This window comes from Nyctereutes procyonoides, unplaced genomic scaffold, assembly GCF_905146905.1.
Source record: "Nyctereutes procyonoides isolate TBG_1078 unplaced genomic scaffold, NYPRO_anot_genome, whole genome shotgun sequence".
Lineage (NCBI taxonomy): Eukaryota > Metazoa > Chordata > Mammalia > Carnivora > Canidae > Nyctereutes > Nyctereutes procyonoides.
The window spans coordinates 34,458,653-34,476,097 of record NW_026575048.1 but is presented as its reverse complement, the minus strand read 5'-3'; the positions used below and the strand labels follow the sequence as shown (position 1 = coordinate 34,476,097).

The following is a 17,445-nucleotide window of genomic DNA, read 5'->3' as shown; positions in this document are numbered from 1 at the left end:
GGGCCTACTGGATATTTTTAACCACGACTCAAAAATTTTTTTAAAGATTGATTTATTTATTTTAGAGAGAGAGAACATGAACGGGGGTGGAGAGGCAGAGGGAGAGGGAGAAGCAGACCCCCTGCTGAGCATGGAGCCCAACTTAGGGTTCATCCCAGGACCCTGAGATCATGGCCTGAGCTAAAATCAAGAGCAGCCTTCTCCACCAACTGAGCCACCCAAGCGCCCCACAATTTAAAAAATTTTAAGCAATAAATAAAAAGGAAGGAGAGAGAAATTCAGTTTGTTTGGAAAACTAACTTGAGGCACCTGGGTGGCTAAGTTGGTAGAGGATCTCGCTCTTGATTTCAGCTCAGGTCGTGATCTCAGAGTGGTGAGATCAAGCCTGGCGCTGGGTTGCATGTGGACTATGCTTGTGACTCTCTCTCTCTCTCTCTTTCCCCCTCCCCCCACCCTTGCTTGCTCTCTCTCTCTCTTTCTAAAAAAAAAAAAATTAAAAAAAAAGACTTAAAAACACATGTAGGGGAGGCTGGGCGTGGAAAGAATGGGGTAGGGGTGAGGATGGGGTGGGCAAGGCCTCAGCCACCAGTCCTGCTGTTGGTGACATGGAACTGTGTGATGAGAAGGCCCTGATGACTCAGAGCCCCCAATGCCCTCCACTCCCGCCCCCCAAGCTAAGTGTTGTTGGCAAGTCCAAACAAAGCCCACTCAGGTCCTCAGAAAGCCTTGATAGCAAGCCCGGCTCTGCTCAGTTCCGACCAGGGAGCAGCTCACCCACCCCCAGACAGCAGGGGGAACAAGGCTCTGGGGCAGGCTGCTCATCCTTCACCTGCCTGTTGAAATGAGTGCCGACCTGTGCCAGACTCTGGGTACAGAGGGCAGAGCAGACCATAGGTTCTGCCCTCTTGAGCATCCAGCCTGGTTGAGACATACAGGTACACACCTGAAAACCTTCACTTCATGAGCCATCAGTGGCTAACAGTTCCTGAGCACCTACTATGTGTAGATGCTAGGCTAAGCCTCTTACATGGATTGATTTGTGTCATTCTAGATACACTAACTGGCAAGGGCTAATGATAAAACTCCATTTTACGGACAAGAAAACTGAAACGCAGGGAGAATAACTGGCCTCCTAACCATCGGACTCCATCCCTCAGGTGTACCCTGCCAGGCACACAGAATGCCATGAAGAAGAGCCAGCATTCTGCAGGGGTGACCCTTGAGCTGACTTTGGAAGGACTGAGTTAGCCAGATGACACTCCGAGTGGCCAGAAGCATCAGAGTGGAGGCCGAATGAAGCTGGCTGAGCTGTCCAAGAGCTGACCTCAAGAGCCTCAGCACCCCTGCTCCCAGGCAAATCACAGCACCCGTTTCTGGCAGCCTCAGCATGCACCCCCTCCACTTCTGGCTTGGGCTGGACCCGTGATTCATGCCTCCCCAGATGGCACAGTCCCATGCCAGGCAAATACCCAACATTCAATCAAGACATGCTAGCTGGGGGATGTCTGAGTGGCTCAGTGGTTGAGCGTCTGCCTTTGGCTCAAGGCTTAATCCCGGGGTTCTGGGATCAAGTCCCGCATCGGGCTCCCCACAGGGAGCCTGCTTCTCCCTCTGCCTGTGTCTCTGCCTCTCTCTGTGTGTGTCTCTCATGAATAAATAAATAATTAAAATCTTTAAAAAAAAAAAGACACGCTAGTTGGGTGGGTGTAAAGAGCAATTAAGCCCAACCCTGGTGACATGTTTTCCATACCAAACACCAAGCCACATGGCTTCTGGGGACAAGAAGGAACTCTGGCACATGGGCTGCCATGAGCCCCAGTGCAAATGGGCATTCCGAGGCCTGGGGGCCCAGCCTGGGTAGGTGAGAGAAGAGGGGAGAAGTTGTGTTGCCCTACCGTGGGGAAAAGGAAGCCTGGCCTAGCAGGCACATGCACAGCCACTGGAAGAGCCATGCACACAGGCACACTCACAGATACCTTCAGGTGCATATGACATGCAAGCGTGTGCTCGGTAGGAAGAGCAGACACCCACACCCATGGAAACAGCCACACACACAGGTGCACACACATGCATATCCATCCATGTCCCAAAAAGGAAGTGCAGTCTGAGCCATGAACCCAAGCTTTTTCCCACAGAATCGAACGCCAGTAACAGAAACGAGGTTGGAGTCAGCCTCCCAGAAACCTCCTCTTTCAGCTCTAGAGATGGAACACTGCCTGGGCTACGACACCAACAAAAGGTGACAAGGCCCAGGAGGGCACCTCCTCTAGGTGAGCTCACACGAGCACCTTCTTCCTTCTACTCCTCAGGCACAAGGATAGGTTGAGGTCTGATGAAGAAACAGACCAGATGCTTGAGAAATTGTTTTTTAAACAAAACAATACTTTATTGACACATCCTCAATGTTCCGTATAAATATAAAGTGCTAAGTTTCCAACCCCGCCCACAGGGCTGGGAGGAAGTGGGGGAGGGAGTGTTAAATGTCAGCTGAACACAAAAAAATTTCCAGCACCAATACAGGCGTGAAATGCTCACACACATACACATGTGCACGCACACAAGCAAGAGGTCCGGACGTAACAGACACATCACTTCCCTGATGCCCAGCTCCCCAGGAGTACAAGGCTCAGGCTCCGGGCCTGTAGTGGACCACCCCCCAGACAGGGCTCCTGGTTGTCACAGCTTGTTCCTTGGAGCTCTCAGGCTGCCAAGGGCCTCAACATGGTCCTGGGACCAGTGGGAATCCATGGGTGTAGAGTCCAGTTAGTTTCCGCCAGAAGAGGGGGGGGAGGGGAAGCAGACATGCCCTCCATTCTGGTCCCCAGAATAAGGGCCAGCCCTCAAACCCAGCAGAAGAGCACCAGGTGAGTAAGTCCAGAGTTCCTGCATTCCCAGCACCACCACTTGGGGGCTTTTCAAATTTCAGGGGGACGGGGGAGGGCAGCTTTCCCTGAACTGGAGCTGGCATGGTGGGGCCCTGCCTCAGTGACACAGCACCTGAGTCTCAAACTGTAGTAGCTGCCCCATGAAACTGAAGTTGGGGGAGATGACTCCCCGGCGTTGCTTGACAAAGTCAAAGGCCTCGTCCAGCCTCACGCGGCGGCTCTGTATCAGGTAAGCCAGGCAGATGGTGGCAGAGCGTGAGATGCCTGCCTGGCAGTGTACCAGTACCCGACCTCCACTGTTCTTCACGGAGTCTGCGAGGGAGATGGGGAAGAGGGGGTCAGCCAGGAAGGTAGGCAGGGGAGGTGACAGGTGCCCCAGTCCCCTCACCTGGGTGTCCCTTCAGGTCCCTGGGTGAAGCTCCCACTCTTACCAATGAAGCTTATGGCCTCCTGGAACCAGGCACTGATCTCCACCATCTGGTTGTCCTCCACCGGGATGCTCTTGTAGCGGAAAAGGCCCTCAAAGTGGTTGGGACAGCTGGCGGAGACGTTGAGGACCGCCGTGATGCCACATGCCTGCAGCCCTTGCAGGTCCGAGGAGTGGCTGCAGCTGCCCAGGAACAGGTAGGGTAAGATCTCCACAGGGCCGCCCTGTACCGGTGGGAGAAAAGGGATGAGGAGGAGGAGGTCTTCTCAGCCCAGGCCTGGAGGCGGGGGCACACACGGCAGGCTGCCCAGCAAGAGGAGCCCTCGGTCTATCCTGACCAGGATCACACTCTGGAACATGAGGCCACGAGGGGACACAGAGATACACACAAACACACACCTCCCCATCAAAGCCCCAAATATGCTGCAGACACGGATTCACAGAGGCGCACAGGAGCAGCCCACACCAGACACACCAAGATGTGCTCCCATCTGCTGCGGGGACACACACGCACGCACACAGGTGAGTGTGGACAAGGAGAGGCCGCTCGAATCCACAGGCGCAGCCGATCCCGCAGAGAGGCAGGGGGTGGGCGGTGGAAGCCGCTCTGATCTCAACTCACCTGGTCGTAGGACGGAGCCCGGGCGTCGTCGGAGCGGCTGTTCTCGACCCCGGCAGACGACATGGCGGGGGCGGGGGACTCCGAGCACAGGTCGGGACAGCAGGCCTGGAAGCCGTCGAAGCCGCCTGCGGGGAGGGCGAGGGGCGGTGAGCCGGGAGGGCGCGGCGGGGCCGGGGGGCGGGGGGGCCGGGGGTGGGTCGGGGGGGCCCGGGGGGCAGGAGGGCCGGGGGGCCGCGCTCACCTCGCAGGAAGCACACGGCCGTGGGCCCGGCGCGGGTCTCCGGCAGCAGCGCGGCGAGCAGCGCGTGCGCGGGGCCGTCGGGCGGGAGCGCGGCCACCGAGGCACTGCCCTCGTCCAGCACCACGGCCCGGGCCAGCTCCCCGCGGGCCAGGCGCGCCCGGAGCGCGCGGTCGGGCAGCAGGCAGGCGAGGGCGGCGGCGGGGGGGCCCCGCGCGCGGCGCCGCAGCAGCGCGTTCCAGGGCACGGGCCGCGCGTGGCGCACGTGGCGGCGGCAGAAGGCCAGGAAGGGGCGGCAGTCGAGCAGCAGCGTGCGCTCGGCCTCCCGCGGCTCCCGCAGCAGCGCGCCCAGCGCCGCGCAGTCCAGCTCGCGCGCCGCCTCCAGCCCCATGGCGACCGCCCCGGCTCCCCCGGCCTCTGTCGCTGCGCGTCTTCGTGCCCGCGCGCTCCCGGCGGTCGCGGCGGCCGCGCTGCCCCGACCCTAGTGTTCTGGGCCCCCGGGCGGCGCCGCGGCTTAAGTACCCGTGGGCCGGCCTCCCGGGTCACCATACAAGGGCAGCGCAGGAAGGCGCCGGCGCCCGCCCCCGCGGCCTCCAGCTGGCGCGAGCTGGGCGGGCCGGGGCCTGGGCGGGCTGAGGGGGGCGGAGCGCGGGGGGGGCGGGGCGCGCACCCGCTCCGGAGGAAGGGGTTTTGCCAGGGTCAGTGGGGCTCCAGTGCCGCCCACCTTTGCGCCCCAGCCTCGCAGAACACTCCCACCCTCTGACCTGCTCCCACCGCTCAGTCCTTGGGAACGGGGTTCTCCGGCACATCCCCATACCCAGATGCCCCCTGCCAGGCTCTCTTCCTTCTCCCTTTCTCTTCCAGGATTTTCGCTCTAGGAATTTGTTACAACAAAACTTGACATCGCCATGATTTCTACCCTGGAGAGTGGGGAGCCCTGCTGAGATGCCCCTTTTCTACCTTAGAAGCCTTGTGCAGAGGCACTTTATTTCTCCTCCCTTCCCTCGCCCATTGCATGGCTGAGACCAGCACTCTGGGTCTTGCAGCAGGTTAGCGGCCAAGCCAGTCCAGACCTTTATCCTCTGGGCCCAAGACCCTGGACATTGGCATGAGAAGGACCCCTGGGCCTCCAGGGGAGAGGCAGGGGGCCTGTGATAAGTTTCCAGTTAAGAGTGAGACAAGGCTCCCCTGGGGCCCAGGGAAACCCCAGAGGCCCTGGGTGAAACACTTCCCCAAGTCACCACCGGCTAGCAAGGGGAACTCTGCTGACGATGCCGGGCTCTCCCTGGGGCGTGGTGGGAATTTCAGGAACCTCACCAAGGGGAAAAGGGAGAAGACGTACCAGAATCGGCCTCCTCCCCCCCCCCTTTACCACACCCCCTCTCAGCCCTCCCTAGGCTGTAGCAGTCCCCCCCCCATCCCAGAGCCAGAGAGCCGGGACCTGGGACCACCTGAGCAAGGCGATGAGCAGTGAGAATGGGGAGCTGGGTAATCTACATCCCTTCTGCCCCCCCACCTCAGCTGCCAGCCCAGGGACCGGATGTGGTGAGGCCCAGGTGTGTTGAGGGGGAGTATCTGGCTCCCCCCCCCCATCCCAGGGTTGGAGGCCCGAAATAAAGACTGCTGAACACCAAAGCAGAGATGTTGAGGTGGACTGAGCAGCTTCTTGGAGCAGGAACTGCCCCCACCCCCACCACGTAGCTGTGTGGGATTTCAGAACCCAGGCCCCTCAGCGCCCATTCCCCTGCATCAGTGCCCTCTGTAAGATCCTTCCAGATCTCTTCCAGTCCCCTATGTCCAGACCGTCTTGGAGGGTTACAGATAGGACCCGTGTTGAGCCCCAAGTCCTCCACTTGGCTTATAAACTTTAAACTCCTCAAAATGGTGTGTCATGCCTGTGTATGTTGTGTATGATCTGAATGCAGTTGCACAATGTTTGATACAGTTTGGAGCTCATATGTGCTATGGGGAAGAGGGGATCCAGGGGACAGAAAGACTCCAGAGATTCCTGGGGCCAAGTCACTCTCTCATGCTTCATGTCCCCATCTGCAGGATGGGAGCTCATAATAGACCAGCTCTTCACGCAACACTGGTGCCAAGGCTATGAGGCCACACTGCTGCCTGGGTGCCTGCAGTGTCCTGTCCCTCCCTACAGGCCAGTCTGGGGGCTGATGTGGCAAAGCCCACAACAGAGCCGGGGAGTCTGGGCCACAGATCCCAGAGGCTGATATGTGGCCCTTATCCTTGGCATCAGACTGGCAAATGACTTAATGGCTGATTCCAGGGGCAAATTACAGAGCACGCAAAAGAATAGTCAGGTCCAGTCTTGCTAACCCGTGGGGCTGGCGTCACCTGCCATGCTGGGAGCCACAGCCTTCCAGCTCCTTGGGGAGGAGGAGAGAGAACTGGCCAGCTGAGATCCTGGCTCAGGGATAAAAATCAGCTCAATGGTAGGGGCTGCAGACCCCTGAGCTTCTTCCCCTCCTAGGGGGAAGAACAACCTGTACTTTGCTGGGAAGTTCCACTCGGGAGTGGGGGTGCGCCACTAAAGGTTTGCTCTAGTGGCACAGTCCTTGGGGCCCTGCCCAGCGCCCTGCCTGAGGTAGTGTGTGTAAGTCACCCCCTCAATGCCACTTGTTTTGGGGCTGTCCCTTTTGCGGCTCTGCAACACAGACTTAAGGAGATCTGACTTAGCCATGAAAGAAGAGCTTCCCTTTGTCCCCTTCCCCTCTTCCCAAACTGGGGTAGTCCCCACCCCCAATAACTGGGTAAAAGCCCAAGGCCAGGGTAATGCGCACGAGAGGGAGAAGAGAACGGAGAAGAGAACGCAAACCCACGTCCCACCCCCACTTCTGCTCTGACTAAAGATCCCCAGACCTCTGGTGAGTCATGGCACGGGATGTCTTCCTTTGCCACCTCCTGAAGGAACACTATTCCCACAGCAGAGACGAGGCAGGGCTCTGGGCCCTTGGGTGCAGTGTGAGGAGGGGTCTCGCTTAGACTTGGTACCCCACAGGCTGCAGGTTCTGGAGGGAGGACCCCATGCCTCATCACGAGACCATAGGGATGGCAGGACGGGGGTGTCATATGCAGAGGTTTTTGGGTGTTTTATGTTCCTGGCCTGGTGGTTACAGAGCAGATACTATTAAGTCTGTTTGGGACCCAGCTTCGTTTTTTTTAAGATTTTATTTACTGGGGATACCAGGGTGGCTCAGTAGTTGAGTGTCTGCCTTCAGCTCAGGGCATCATCCTGGGGTCCTGGGATGGAGTTCTGCATCAGGCTCCCCGCAACGAGCCTGCTTCTCCCTCTGCCTGTGTCTCTGCCTCTCTGTGTCTCTCATGAATAAATAAAGCCTTTTTTATTTTTATTTTATTTTTTTAAATTTATTTATTTATTTATGATAGTCACACACAGAGAGAGAGGCAGAGACACAGGCAGAGGGAGAAGCAGGCTCCATGCACTGGTAGCCCGATGTGGGATTCGATCCCGGGTCTCCAGGATCGTGCCCTGAGCCAAAGGCAGGCGCTAAACCGCTGCGCCACCCAGGGATCCCAATAAAGCCTTTTTTAAAGAAGATTTTATTTATTTACTTGAGAGAGCAAGAGAGAGTGAGCATGAGGGAGGAGGAGGGTCAGAGGGAGAAGAAGAAGCAGACCCCCTGCTCCACAGAAAGCCTGCCACGGGGCTGGACTCCAGAACCCCGGGATCACAACCTGAGCGAAAAGTAGACACAGATACTCAACTGACAGAGCCACCCAGGCGCCCCTTCATTTTTTTTTAATTAAAATACCTAACTGGAACAAATGTGTTATTCTTTGTAACCACCTGTTTTGACAGTAAAGTGTCATTCCCCTCCTGCCTCAGGATTCCTGGCTTCCCCTGCCAACCCCCCAGCACATCCACCCAGCCCCCATGCAAAGTGGTTTCCCTTCCACAATCACGAAGCTTGAAGCTCTGTACTGATGTGGGCTTGCATATGGTGCTCCTTCCCCCTCCTTTCAAACCCACACCCCAAGCCTGTGCCCCGGGGGGGGGGGGGGAGGAAGAAATGAATGGTGTGGCCATCATCCTTATGCCAGGTAGGTATGAAGGTGAGAGTGACGAGTGGTGGCCACCCGCAGCCTCATCTGAGTAGTGAGTCAGGATGACGTCAGATTTCCTGTGCCAGGCCTCTGCCTAGGAGGCATGGTGGCCACCCCCACAGGCACCTGCCAGGCGGGAGCAGTGACTCTATATTCTTCAAAGATGGCCCTGTCCAGCCCAGTGGGAAGGATAGGGCAGAGCGGACATTGACCTTGGGCATCCAGCCCTCGGAAGAGGGTCCTTCCGTGGCCAAAGGGGAGACACATGTGTGTCACACTGTCACATGTATACGTGGGAAGGAGCACGGTCAGGCAGCCTGCCGGGGAAGCTCTCCTTAACACAAGGAGTATGTTGAGAAGAAAGTCTCCACTTGGAACTGAAGTGGTGCTTTCTTTTTAAGATTTTATTTATTTTTAAGATTTATTTATTTAGGTGGTGGGTAGAAAGAGCATAGGCAGAGGACCAGAGGGCACAGGAACAAGCAGACTCCACGCTAAGTGTAGAGACCAAAGTGGGGCTTGATCTCACACCCCTGAGATCCTGACCTGAGTCCAAACCAAGAATCCTAACTGACTGAGCCACCCAGGCGCCCCAATGTGTTTTTTTTATCAGGGCCTTCCCCAAGCATCTAGATCCAGATCACTCTTTCCTTCCTGCATTTGTTCATTTACGAGCCCCTCACTCAAAAAATATACTTTGAGTACCTGTAATGTGCCAGGTAATTTTCTGGGTGCTGGGAATACAGCAATAAATCACAAACCACTGCCCTCAGGGAGCTGACCTCATTGTTTCAATAATATTTGTTTTTGTGATTGTGTTGTATTCATGGCAAGTGAGACTAGTCATTTACCTAGAGTAATGATACAGTTGAATGGTACAGATGGGACCCAAAGATGGTAGAGTGTGACACAGGTAAGAGATGGGACACAGGTAGGAGAGTGAGGAGAGTTGCCTGGGAAAGGATCCTCACAGCCCCTTGCAGCTTCTGTGCAGTTCTGTAGGGTCTGGTTCTCTGTTCTCCCATGGTCTCCCATCAAGAAAGAGCATGAGACATGGAGGGGAGAGGACCACAGCCCTGAGGAAGAGCATCTGGGGGAGCCAGTCCCATTGCCAAGGCCAAAGCCAGCTCCTCTGGTGGAGACCCATGCTCCATGGGCATGTCCATCAGAGGGACCTGGGTTTGACTGCACCCCTGGATATGCCTGGCTTGGGGCCAGGGGACATCTCTCTTCACTCTTCTCTCAGCAGGCACCCACCCCAGTACACCCTGGGCCCCCAGCCCATGGCTGCTGCAGCAGAAAAATGGTTCCATTCCCACCCTGTTGGCCAGATGTGCCCCTAGCTTAGGATACAGTAGCCAAGAAGGGAAGAAGTGGGTGCTAAGGGAGAGCTCTGTCACCAGTGGGAACAGTTAGGCAAGAGGCGAGGGATTCTCAGAAATGTGACCACACTGTGACCACACTGTGACCCCAGGGTGCCTGACTCTGGGACAAGAGGATTCCTGGGGCTGCCCCACAGCCAAAGCCTAGTGCAATGTGAGGGGTCACAAGGGGGTCTGGAGGCCCAGAGAAGCCAGAGACGGCTCCTTCCCACCTGTCACCACTGTACCTTGACCACCACCAAAGACCAGGCTGGCCCACTCCCCTGGAGACCAGTAACACCAGCAGGAGCAGGGCAATGGCAGTGGTGTGATCAGTGAGCCTTAGGGGCTCTGGAGTCACGTTGCCTTGGTGCAAACACAGCAGGGTTGTTTCCTCACTGTGGGGCCTTGGGTAAGTGAATTGACCTCTCTGTGCTTTCATTAAACAATAGCAGTCACTAGCACTGGGCTGGGTGCCTCCTAAGCATTATGGCATCTAGCCCTAAGCATCCAAGGGCTAGGGGAATGGCATTGTTACCCTCGCTTTGCAGACAGGGAAACCCAGGCCCAGAGGGGTTTGGGGGTGGAACCCAAGTCACACAGCCTACAATTAGGAACCCTGGGATTGGAACCTGGGTTTTCACACACCTCCGCCCCGTGACCCTGTCTGAGACAGTCTGCAAGGCCACCCCTTCCACCAGCACATGCCTCTTGTCTCATCTTTCTTCATAAAGACAGCTCAAAAACTAATACTGACTGTCATGTGCCTAGTCCCGAAACCTTTATAGGAGTTATCACCTTGAAACCTCAGACATCCCTAAGAGTCAGGAATGACTGGTACCCCAAATACAAACAGGGTAGCAAGGCGCCAAGAGGCTAATTTACCCAAACCGTCATAGTTGGTAGATGGTAGAGCCAGAGTTTGAACTCGCGATCTTGTATCCCTCCCTCCGTCCTGTCTTCAGAATCCAGATCCTCGCCCATGCAGGCTCTTCCTACCTGCCTCCCACCCTTGCCCAAAGCCCTCTCTGCTGGGGCTCTGGCCACACAATCCACCGTCCAAGAGGACCTGGCTCTTTTTAGGGGTCACACTGCTATCTTCTGGCTCAGGTATAAATCCCTGGAGGGTGCAGGATGCCCAGGTCACCAAGGGGACTTGCCGCATCTCTGTAGATATGTCAGCTTGTCCCTGTGCCCCCAGCTGGCCGTCCAACAAGAAATTGATGACATAGGAAATTGAAAATCCACAATGTTGAGCAGCGGTCAGTGTCAGGATGGGGCCTGCGAGGCCTCTCCCCTTGACCTCCCGGCTCCAGACCAGAAGACGTGCCCTCAATCTCCAGAGCAAGAATGATTCTGGAGAGTAAACCCGCCGGCATATGAGTGGAAGAGTCCGTGTAACCCGCGCAGGGAGCCATGAGGGGCTGCCAAGGTGGCTCAGGGACCTGGTTGCACCTGCGGTGCTGGAGATGGGGAAGGGCCCAGATTGGGTGCGGGGAGAAGCCCCAGAGACTGTGGACAGAGCCGTGGTAGAGGGCTCCCGGATCTGAGCTGAGCGGAGGGGTGGATGGCTGACTAAGGACAAGATGAGGCTGGGCCTTCCTCTCCTCCCTCTGGCCCCCAAGCCCTGCCTGGGCACCTGCTCCCCCAGCCAGGGGACCCAGGAGCCAGCCAGCCACGGGATGCCAGCCGTGGTGTGTGCTCATCACATCCCGACTTGGTATATGGTCTGGAAGAGAGCGGCTTACTCGGCACGTGTGAGGGGAGGGGCAGAGAAGGGAGGCTGACTAGGCCACAGCTGGAGAGGAGCCGGGGGGTGGGGGGGTGGGGGGGTAGGGGGTGGGGCTGGGGGAGACAGGGCAGCAGCAGTGCCCTGGGCCCGGGCTGGCTGTAGCAGCACAGATGGCCTGGGGGTGGATGCCCGAGAGGAAGTGCCTGGAGAGGATTAGGTGGATCAAGGCCACGGACAGGATTATGCTGCCCTTGAAGAAAAGCTGAAGCTATCACTGTTTATGGAGTTGCCCCTGGACATCCAGAGAGGGCCATGCGCATGCGTGTGTGCCTACAGTCATGCACTCACATACCTGCCCTTGTACACATGGTGTCACATGCCATCACACATGATCAAACCCAAGCACCTTCCCATTGCGCACAGACACTTGAACAACCCCCCAGGATGTGGCCTCCCTAGCTCCACGACAGCCCACAGAGACTCCTCTGTGAGCAGTCCCGCCCCCAAGACCCCAAGACCCAGCCCTGACCCCAGGGCCCCCCCCCCACACTGTCTCACTCCTTACCACCAGCCCAGGCCCCACCGAAGGCTTGCCTCTGCCCACCAGCGCCCTATCCTGTTTAACTGGAAACACTGTGCAGCCAAGATCCAAGGCTCCCAATCCACTTCTCACTCAGACAGCTCCGGGGAGGTGGGGGGGCAGTGTGTGTGTGACTGTCCCCTTCCCTGCACAGCCACCCCATCATGTCTGGGCTGCCCCAGAAAGAAGCTGGCTCTTGGACTGCTGGGGGTTCCATGCAGGGTCATTTCTTGGGGCCTGGCCTTAGCCCTGTGGAATCTCATACACACACACACACACACACACACACACACACACACACACACAAACACAAACACACACACATACACCTTGTAAGGTCTGAGCTCCCCATCATCAGTGCTGTTCTGTGGAGGAGAGGCCACCCTAGGGATCTCAGGGCTGAACAAGATGGCTCATATGAATCTTTGACTTTGCAAATACAGGGGTATGGGGTCCCCTGGGTGTCAGGCACTGTGCTGAGTGCCACAGGGACACCTCACTATGAGCTGCGTTTTGCTGTCATCCCCACTGACACAATGCCATAGATCCCATCCACTACCAGGTCAGGAACCCCTGCTTCAGAGAGAAGACTACATAGACTGTCCAAGTGGCCAGGCTTGGCCATATTCTTGGCAGGTCATTTTGAGCATCCCAACCAAGAAAGGTTAACCTTGCTATCCCTGCTTCTTTCCAGGAGGTAAAGAAGCAGGCCTGTCCTGTCCCCAGCCTGACTCATGCTGGCCCTGTCCCCAGCCTGACTCATGCAGAGCAGGGACTCAGCAAGGAGTGCCTGCCTCAGTTTCCCAAGGGACAGAGGTAGATCTCAGATTTAGTCTAACACAGGCAAGGTCCCTGGAGGCTAGGCCAGGCAGGTCATCAGTAGTTACCTGTAGGGGCCAGCTACCTGCAGGGGCCAGGTAGGCCCAAATGCCCAATGTTCCTGCCATCGTGAGGCTGGGTGGCTAAGGCCGCAAGATCACCCAGCAATGGGGCTGAGTGAGAAAGAGCAGGAGGCTGTTACAAGGCCATGGGCCCCCGGGTGCAGCCCCAAAGACAGAGGTTAGGCTAGAAATCCGCGTGGCTAGAGGCTCCCCATGCTGCTCTGGTGCTGAGGGTAAGGAAGGCACACACCAAGGAGGGCCAGAGGGCGTGCTGCGGTCACCCAGACCCCAGAGGACCCAGAGCAGGGCCAGAGAGCAGTGCCCTGGGAGGCATCTCATGCAGCAGCTGGAATGGCCAACCTTTGGGAGAACACCAACCCCTCTGCCTTCTCCCTCCTGTCTCCTCCCCTGCTCTCACTTTCTTCTCCTCTCCCTCCTCCTCCTCCACTCCCCCTCCCCCACCTCCTAGCTTTGTCCTGCCCTCAGCCCTTCTTATTAACTATCCCCACAGACACCCTCTGCAGCCTCCTCTCTCGGACTGGAAGTCTGGGGGCCCCTACTGACAGCACCTGGCCGGAATCTGGAGCTCACCTCTTTCAGCTCAGAGACCGCAGACACTGATGCCCCAGTCCCCACTCCCAGGCCTGGCCTTTAGACCTCACCATGACCCCCTAATCCACCCTGTATCCACCACTGCACCCCACCCCAAGGATTTCCCCTTGGGCCCAGTGTCTCTGGGAGCCTGCCCTGACCTGCGGCCAGAGGAGGAGCACGGCCACCACTCCCTGGTGTTGGGGTCAGGACCATCCCCAGCCTGGGGCACTTGTCCATGAAGGAGTGAGAGGAAGCTAGCACTCTGAGGTCAGCCAAGGTCAGAATGCAGAACTTCGCTGGCATAGGGAAGTTGCCCAAGAGCCTGGGGACATCTTTCTATATGGGGACTGAGGCCCATGGCAGGGCTGCTGAGGCAGGGGGATGGCAAACATGAACTAGATGGTTCTTTCCAGCACAGGATGATCACCAGGTAGAACAAGATTTTTGGTGGCTTCCCCATGTACCAGAATGTTACTTCCCTGCACCCTTCACCCACCAGGCCCAGGCCTCAGACTTTAGCCCAGAACATCTATTGCTAATGGGCCCAGCCATGGGGCTACCCAGATGCTGTCAACCTTCCCCATGTCCTGGAGGCCAAACCAGCCCTGAAAGAAGCCCAGAGCCTGCCTTCTGCTGGCCCACTGGAGACCCCAAGACCCGAAGGGCTTCCTCAGCTCTGTTCCTGTAGCCCCAGGCATCTGGGTACTGCCTATGCTGGCTGAAAGCAAGAACCACTTGGCAATGTTTTCAAGTTCACACTTATTGTGGACCTACCATGCATTAGCTATACTTTATCACATTTCTCATTAGTTTTATGTCACTTTAAGGGATGGGAGGGTGCCTAGGTGACTCAATCCATTAAGCATTCGATCCTGGATTTCGGCTTAGGCCATGATCTCAGGGTGGTGAGATAGAGTCCTGAGGTGGGCTCAGCACTCATTGGGGAGTCTGCTTGAGATTCTATCTCCCTCTCCCTCTGCCCTTCCCCCCATTGTGCATGACCTCTCGCTCTCTCTCACATAAATAAATCTTTAAAAAAAATTTTTTAAGACTTTATTTATTTATTCATGAGAGACACACAGAGAGAGAGAGGCAGAGACACAGGCAGAGGGAGAAGCAGGCTCCATGCAGGGAACCAGATGTGGGACTCGATCCCAGATCTCCAGGATCATGCCCTGGGCCAAAGGCAGATGCTCATCCACTGAGCCACCCAGGCGTCCCCCAAAAATTTTTTAAATAAAAGTGGGAACTACTTCTCCCCACTTTGCAGATGAAAAAACCGAGGTTGAGAGATTGTTTCCAGTGTGCTTAAGGTGGTTGTCCGCCCTTCCTTTCCCAGTGAGGTTGCTATCTGTGTCTCTGCCCTCAGCACCAGGTGTGGAACTGGAACCCAGGAAGTAGGTGCGAAGTTCTGTGCCTCTTGCCTTGCTTTCCCTGCTTTGCCTCACCCAGGCCTCATCCCAGGGGTTTCCATCAGCCCTAATGTACAGGTGAGGGAACAGGTGCAAAGATGGGAAGGGAGTCCTGCGGGGTGCAGACTAGAGCAAGGGGCTGGATAGGGTAGAGGACAGGTCCTGTGTAAGCCTCCTAGAACAGCACTCCCTTCCTTCCACTTCTTGACGGAAACTCTCTTGCCTCTAGGGCAACCACGGTCCCTGGAGGGCTCCCACAAGAAGCCTCCTGCAGGAACTGTGCTGAGCAATAGACATGGGACAGCTGACAGCCGTGGTTCCTGTGGGGCAGGGTCGGGGGCAGGTCCCAGGGGAGCTGCTGGGCTGGTCCTTGGTCGTCTCCCACTTCCCCATCCAGAGCCTCAGAGCTGGAGGTTACTACATCCTGGCCATGGAGGGAATGGGTACTGGAGCATCTAGAGCGCTGGGGTGGCCACATGGGTCTGGGGAACATGGAGCAGCTGGATAGCCTGGAAACTTTGAGGCTTGGAGGTGAAGCCAGGCCAGGCTCTAATGCCTCGATCCCATGGGGGGCCAGGGTTGCTCCCTCAGACTGGATCTATGCAGGTGACAGGGCTCAGGGGGGAGGAGATCCCACAGCCTCCATCAAATAAGGGGAACAGAAACCGCTAGCATAGCTACAATGAGGCACCTTCCCCTTCCCAGTGAGCCCTGGCGGGGCAGCCCCCTCTTGGAGTTGTGGCTACTGAGTCAGCCTCAGCCGCCTCCCTGGAAGGTGCCAGAGCAGTGCCCCCTCGCCTGCCTGCCTGGCTGTTGTGGAAATTGAATGAGTTGCCTTCCGGAAAGGCACATGAAGTGCTGTGCATGTGTAAATAATGTAAAGAACTATGGAACAACAGACTCATGACCCAGTGGCCAGACCTGGGCCACATCTAACCATGAGGAAGACCTTCCTTATCCTCAGCAGCCATATGCCCAGCTAAAATCCCAGGCTCTACTACACCAACCAAGCTTGTCAAAAAACTGATACCATTTTTTAAAAGATTTATTTATTCACTGGGGGGAGGGGAGAGGCATGGGGGAGGGAGAGAGCAAACTCCCCACTGAGAGCAGAGCCCAATATGGGCTCAACCTCAATATTAATCTCACAATCCTGAGATCATGACATGAGCTAAAACCAAGAGTCAGGCACTTAACCAACTGAGCCACTCAGGTGCCCCCCAAAAATGGATACCATGAATACTTATTCAAGAAAATAGAAAAATAGTATTCTTAGAATATTAGAAATAGAAAAATAGGAGGCTTCTTGAGTCTAGCAAACATCATACTTAATAGTGAAGTTGCAGGGTCATTCTCATAGAAGGAAGAACAAGACAAGCTAGCTAGCCTACAAGAACAGCTGCTGGGCTGAGTTTTAGGGGTCCTGGTCTTTCAATGGGACAAGAAAGAGATGTATAAGAAGAACATAAACCATTGTTATCTGTAGAAAATATGACTACCTGTCAGAAGACTCTAAGAGAATCATCTGACAAATATTATCACTTTATAAGGGGAAATCAATAAGGTAACCAGAGACAAGACCATCATACAACAATCATTGCTTCCCCCCCCCACACACACACACAAAACCCAAACAAAAGAACCAAAACAAAAAAACAAAAACTAATGGGAACCTGTAATAGAGTTTTGCCATTCAAAACATTAACAAAAACTCTAAGATCCCAAGAAACAAGCTTAACAGGAATATACAGACCTACAAGAAGATAGCCGTAAAATTTGGTTGAAGGACATGATAGAGCTAAGTATACAGAGAAGTATGGCATGCCCCATCACGAGCATTCGACATAAAGATGTGGAGTCCTAGCTGACTGGATCTATACATGCATTACGACCCAACCAAAATCATGAGATGTTTTAATGGGACCCGACAAGCCGGTTTCCAGATTCATGTAAAAGAGAAAATTAATAAAAATAGCAAAGAAATTTTTGAAAATTAAGGACAGGAACGCCTGGGTGGCTCAGCGGTTTAGTGCCGCCTTCAGCCCAGGGCATGATCCTGGAGACCCGGGATCGAGTCCCACGTCAGGCTCCCTGCATGGAGCCTGCTTCTCCCTCTGCCTGTGTCTGCCAATCTCTCTCTCTCTCTGTGTGTGTGTCTCTCATGAATAAATAAATTAAATAAAAAAAAAAGAGCAAAGAGCGAGGACTTGTCCCACTTGATATAAAAATAAATTATAAAAGTCTAGTGAAAAAAAATAAAAAAATAAAAGTCTAGTGGTTTTTTAAAGTGTGATTCTGTCACAGAAATACGTAGACGGAGCAATGGAACTGATTAGAAGGTCCAAAAGCCCACTTAGTGGCATCTAGGTGGCTCAGTGGTTGAGCGTCTGCCTTCGGCTCAGGCCATGATCCCAGGGTCCTGGGATTGAGTCCCTTGTCAGCCTCCCCCTGCAGGGAGACTGCTTCTCCCTCTGCCTATGTCTCTGCCTCTTTCTGTCTATGTCTCTCATGAATAAGTAAATAACATCTTTTTAAAAAACACAAAAAAACAAAAGCTTACTTAGCGGCAATGGCATCTCAAACCAACAGAGCAAAGACTGGACTCTTTCACAGACAGCAATAGTACAGCT

General features: G+C 55.4%; 1 protein-coding gene across 1 annotated transcript; it reads right to left on the bottom strand.

Annotated features, from left to right (window-relative positions):
• Positions 1-2,344: 2,344 nt before the first annotated feature.
• Positions 2,345-4,667, bottom strand: DUSP2 (dual specificity phosphatase 2). Its single transcript, XM_055327334.1, has 4 exons — positions 4,176-4,667; positions 3,935-4,059; positions 3,317-3,536; positions 2,345-3,197 (listed from the first exon to the last, which is right to left on the bottom strand). The coding sequence occupies exons 1-4, from the start codon at positions 4,561-4,563 to the stop codon at positions 2,983-2,985; spliced, it is 948 nt and encodes a 315-aa protein (XP_055183309.1). The 5' UTR covers positions 4,564-4,667; the 3' UTR covers positions 2,345-2,982.
• Positions 4,668-17,445: the final 12,778 nt, after the last annotated feature.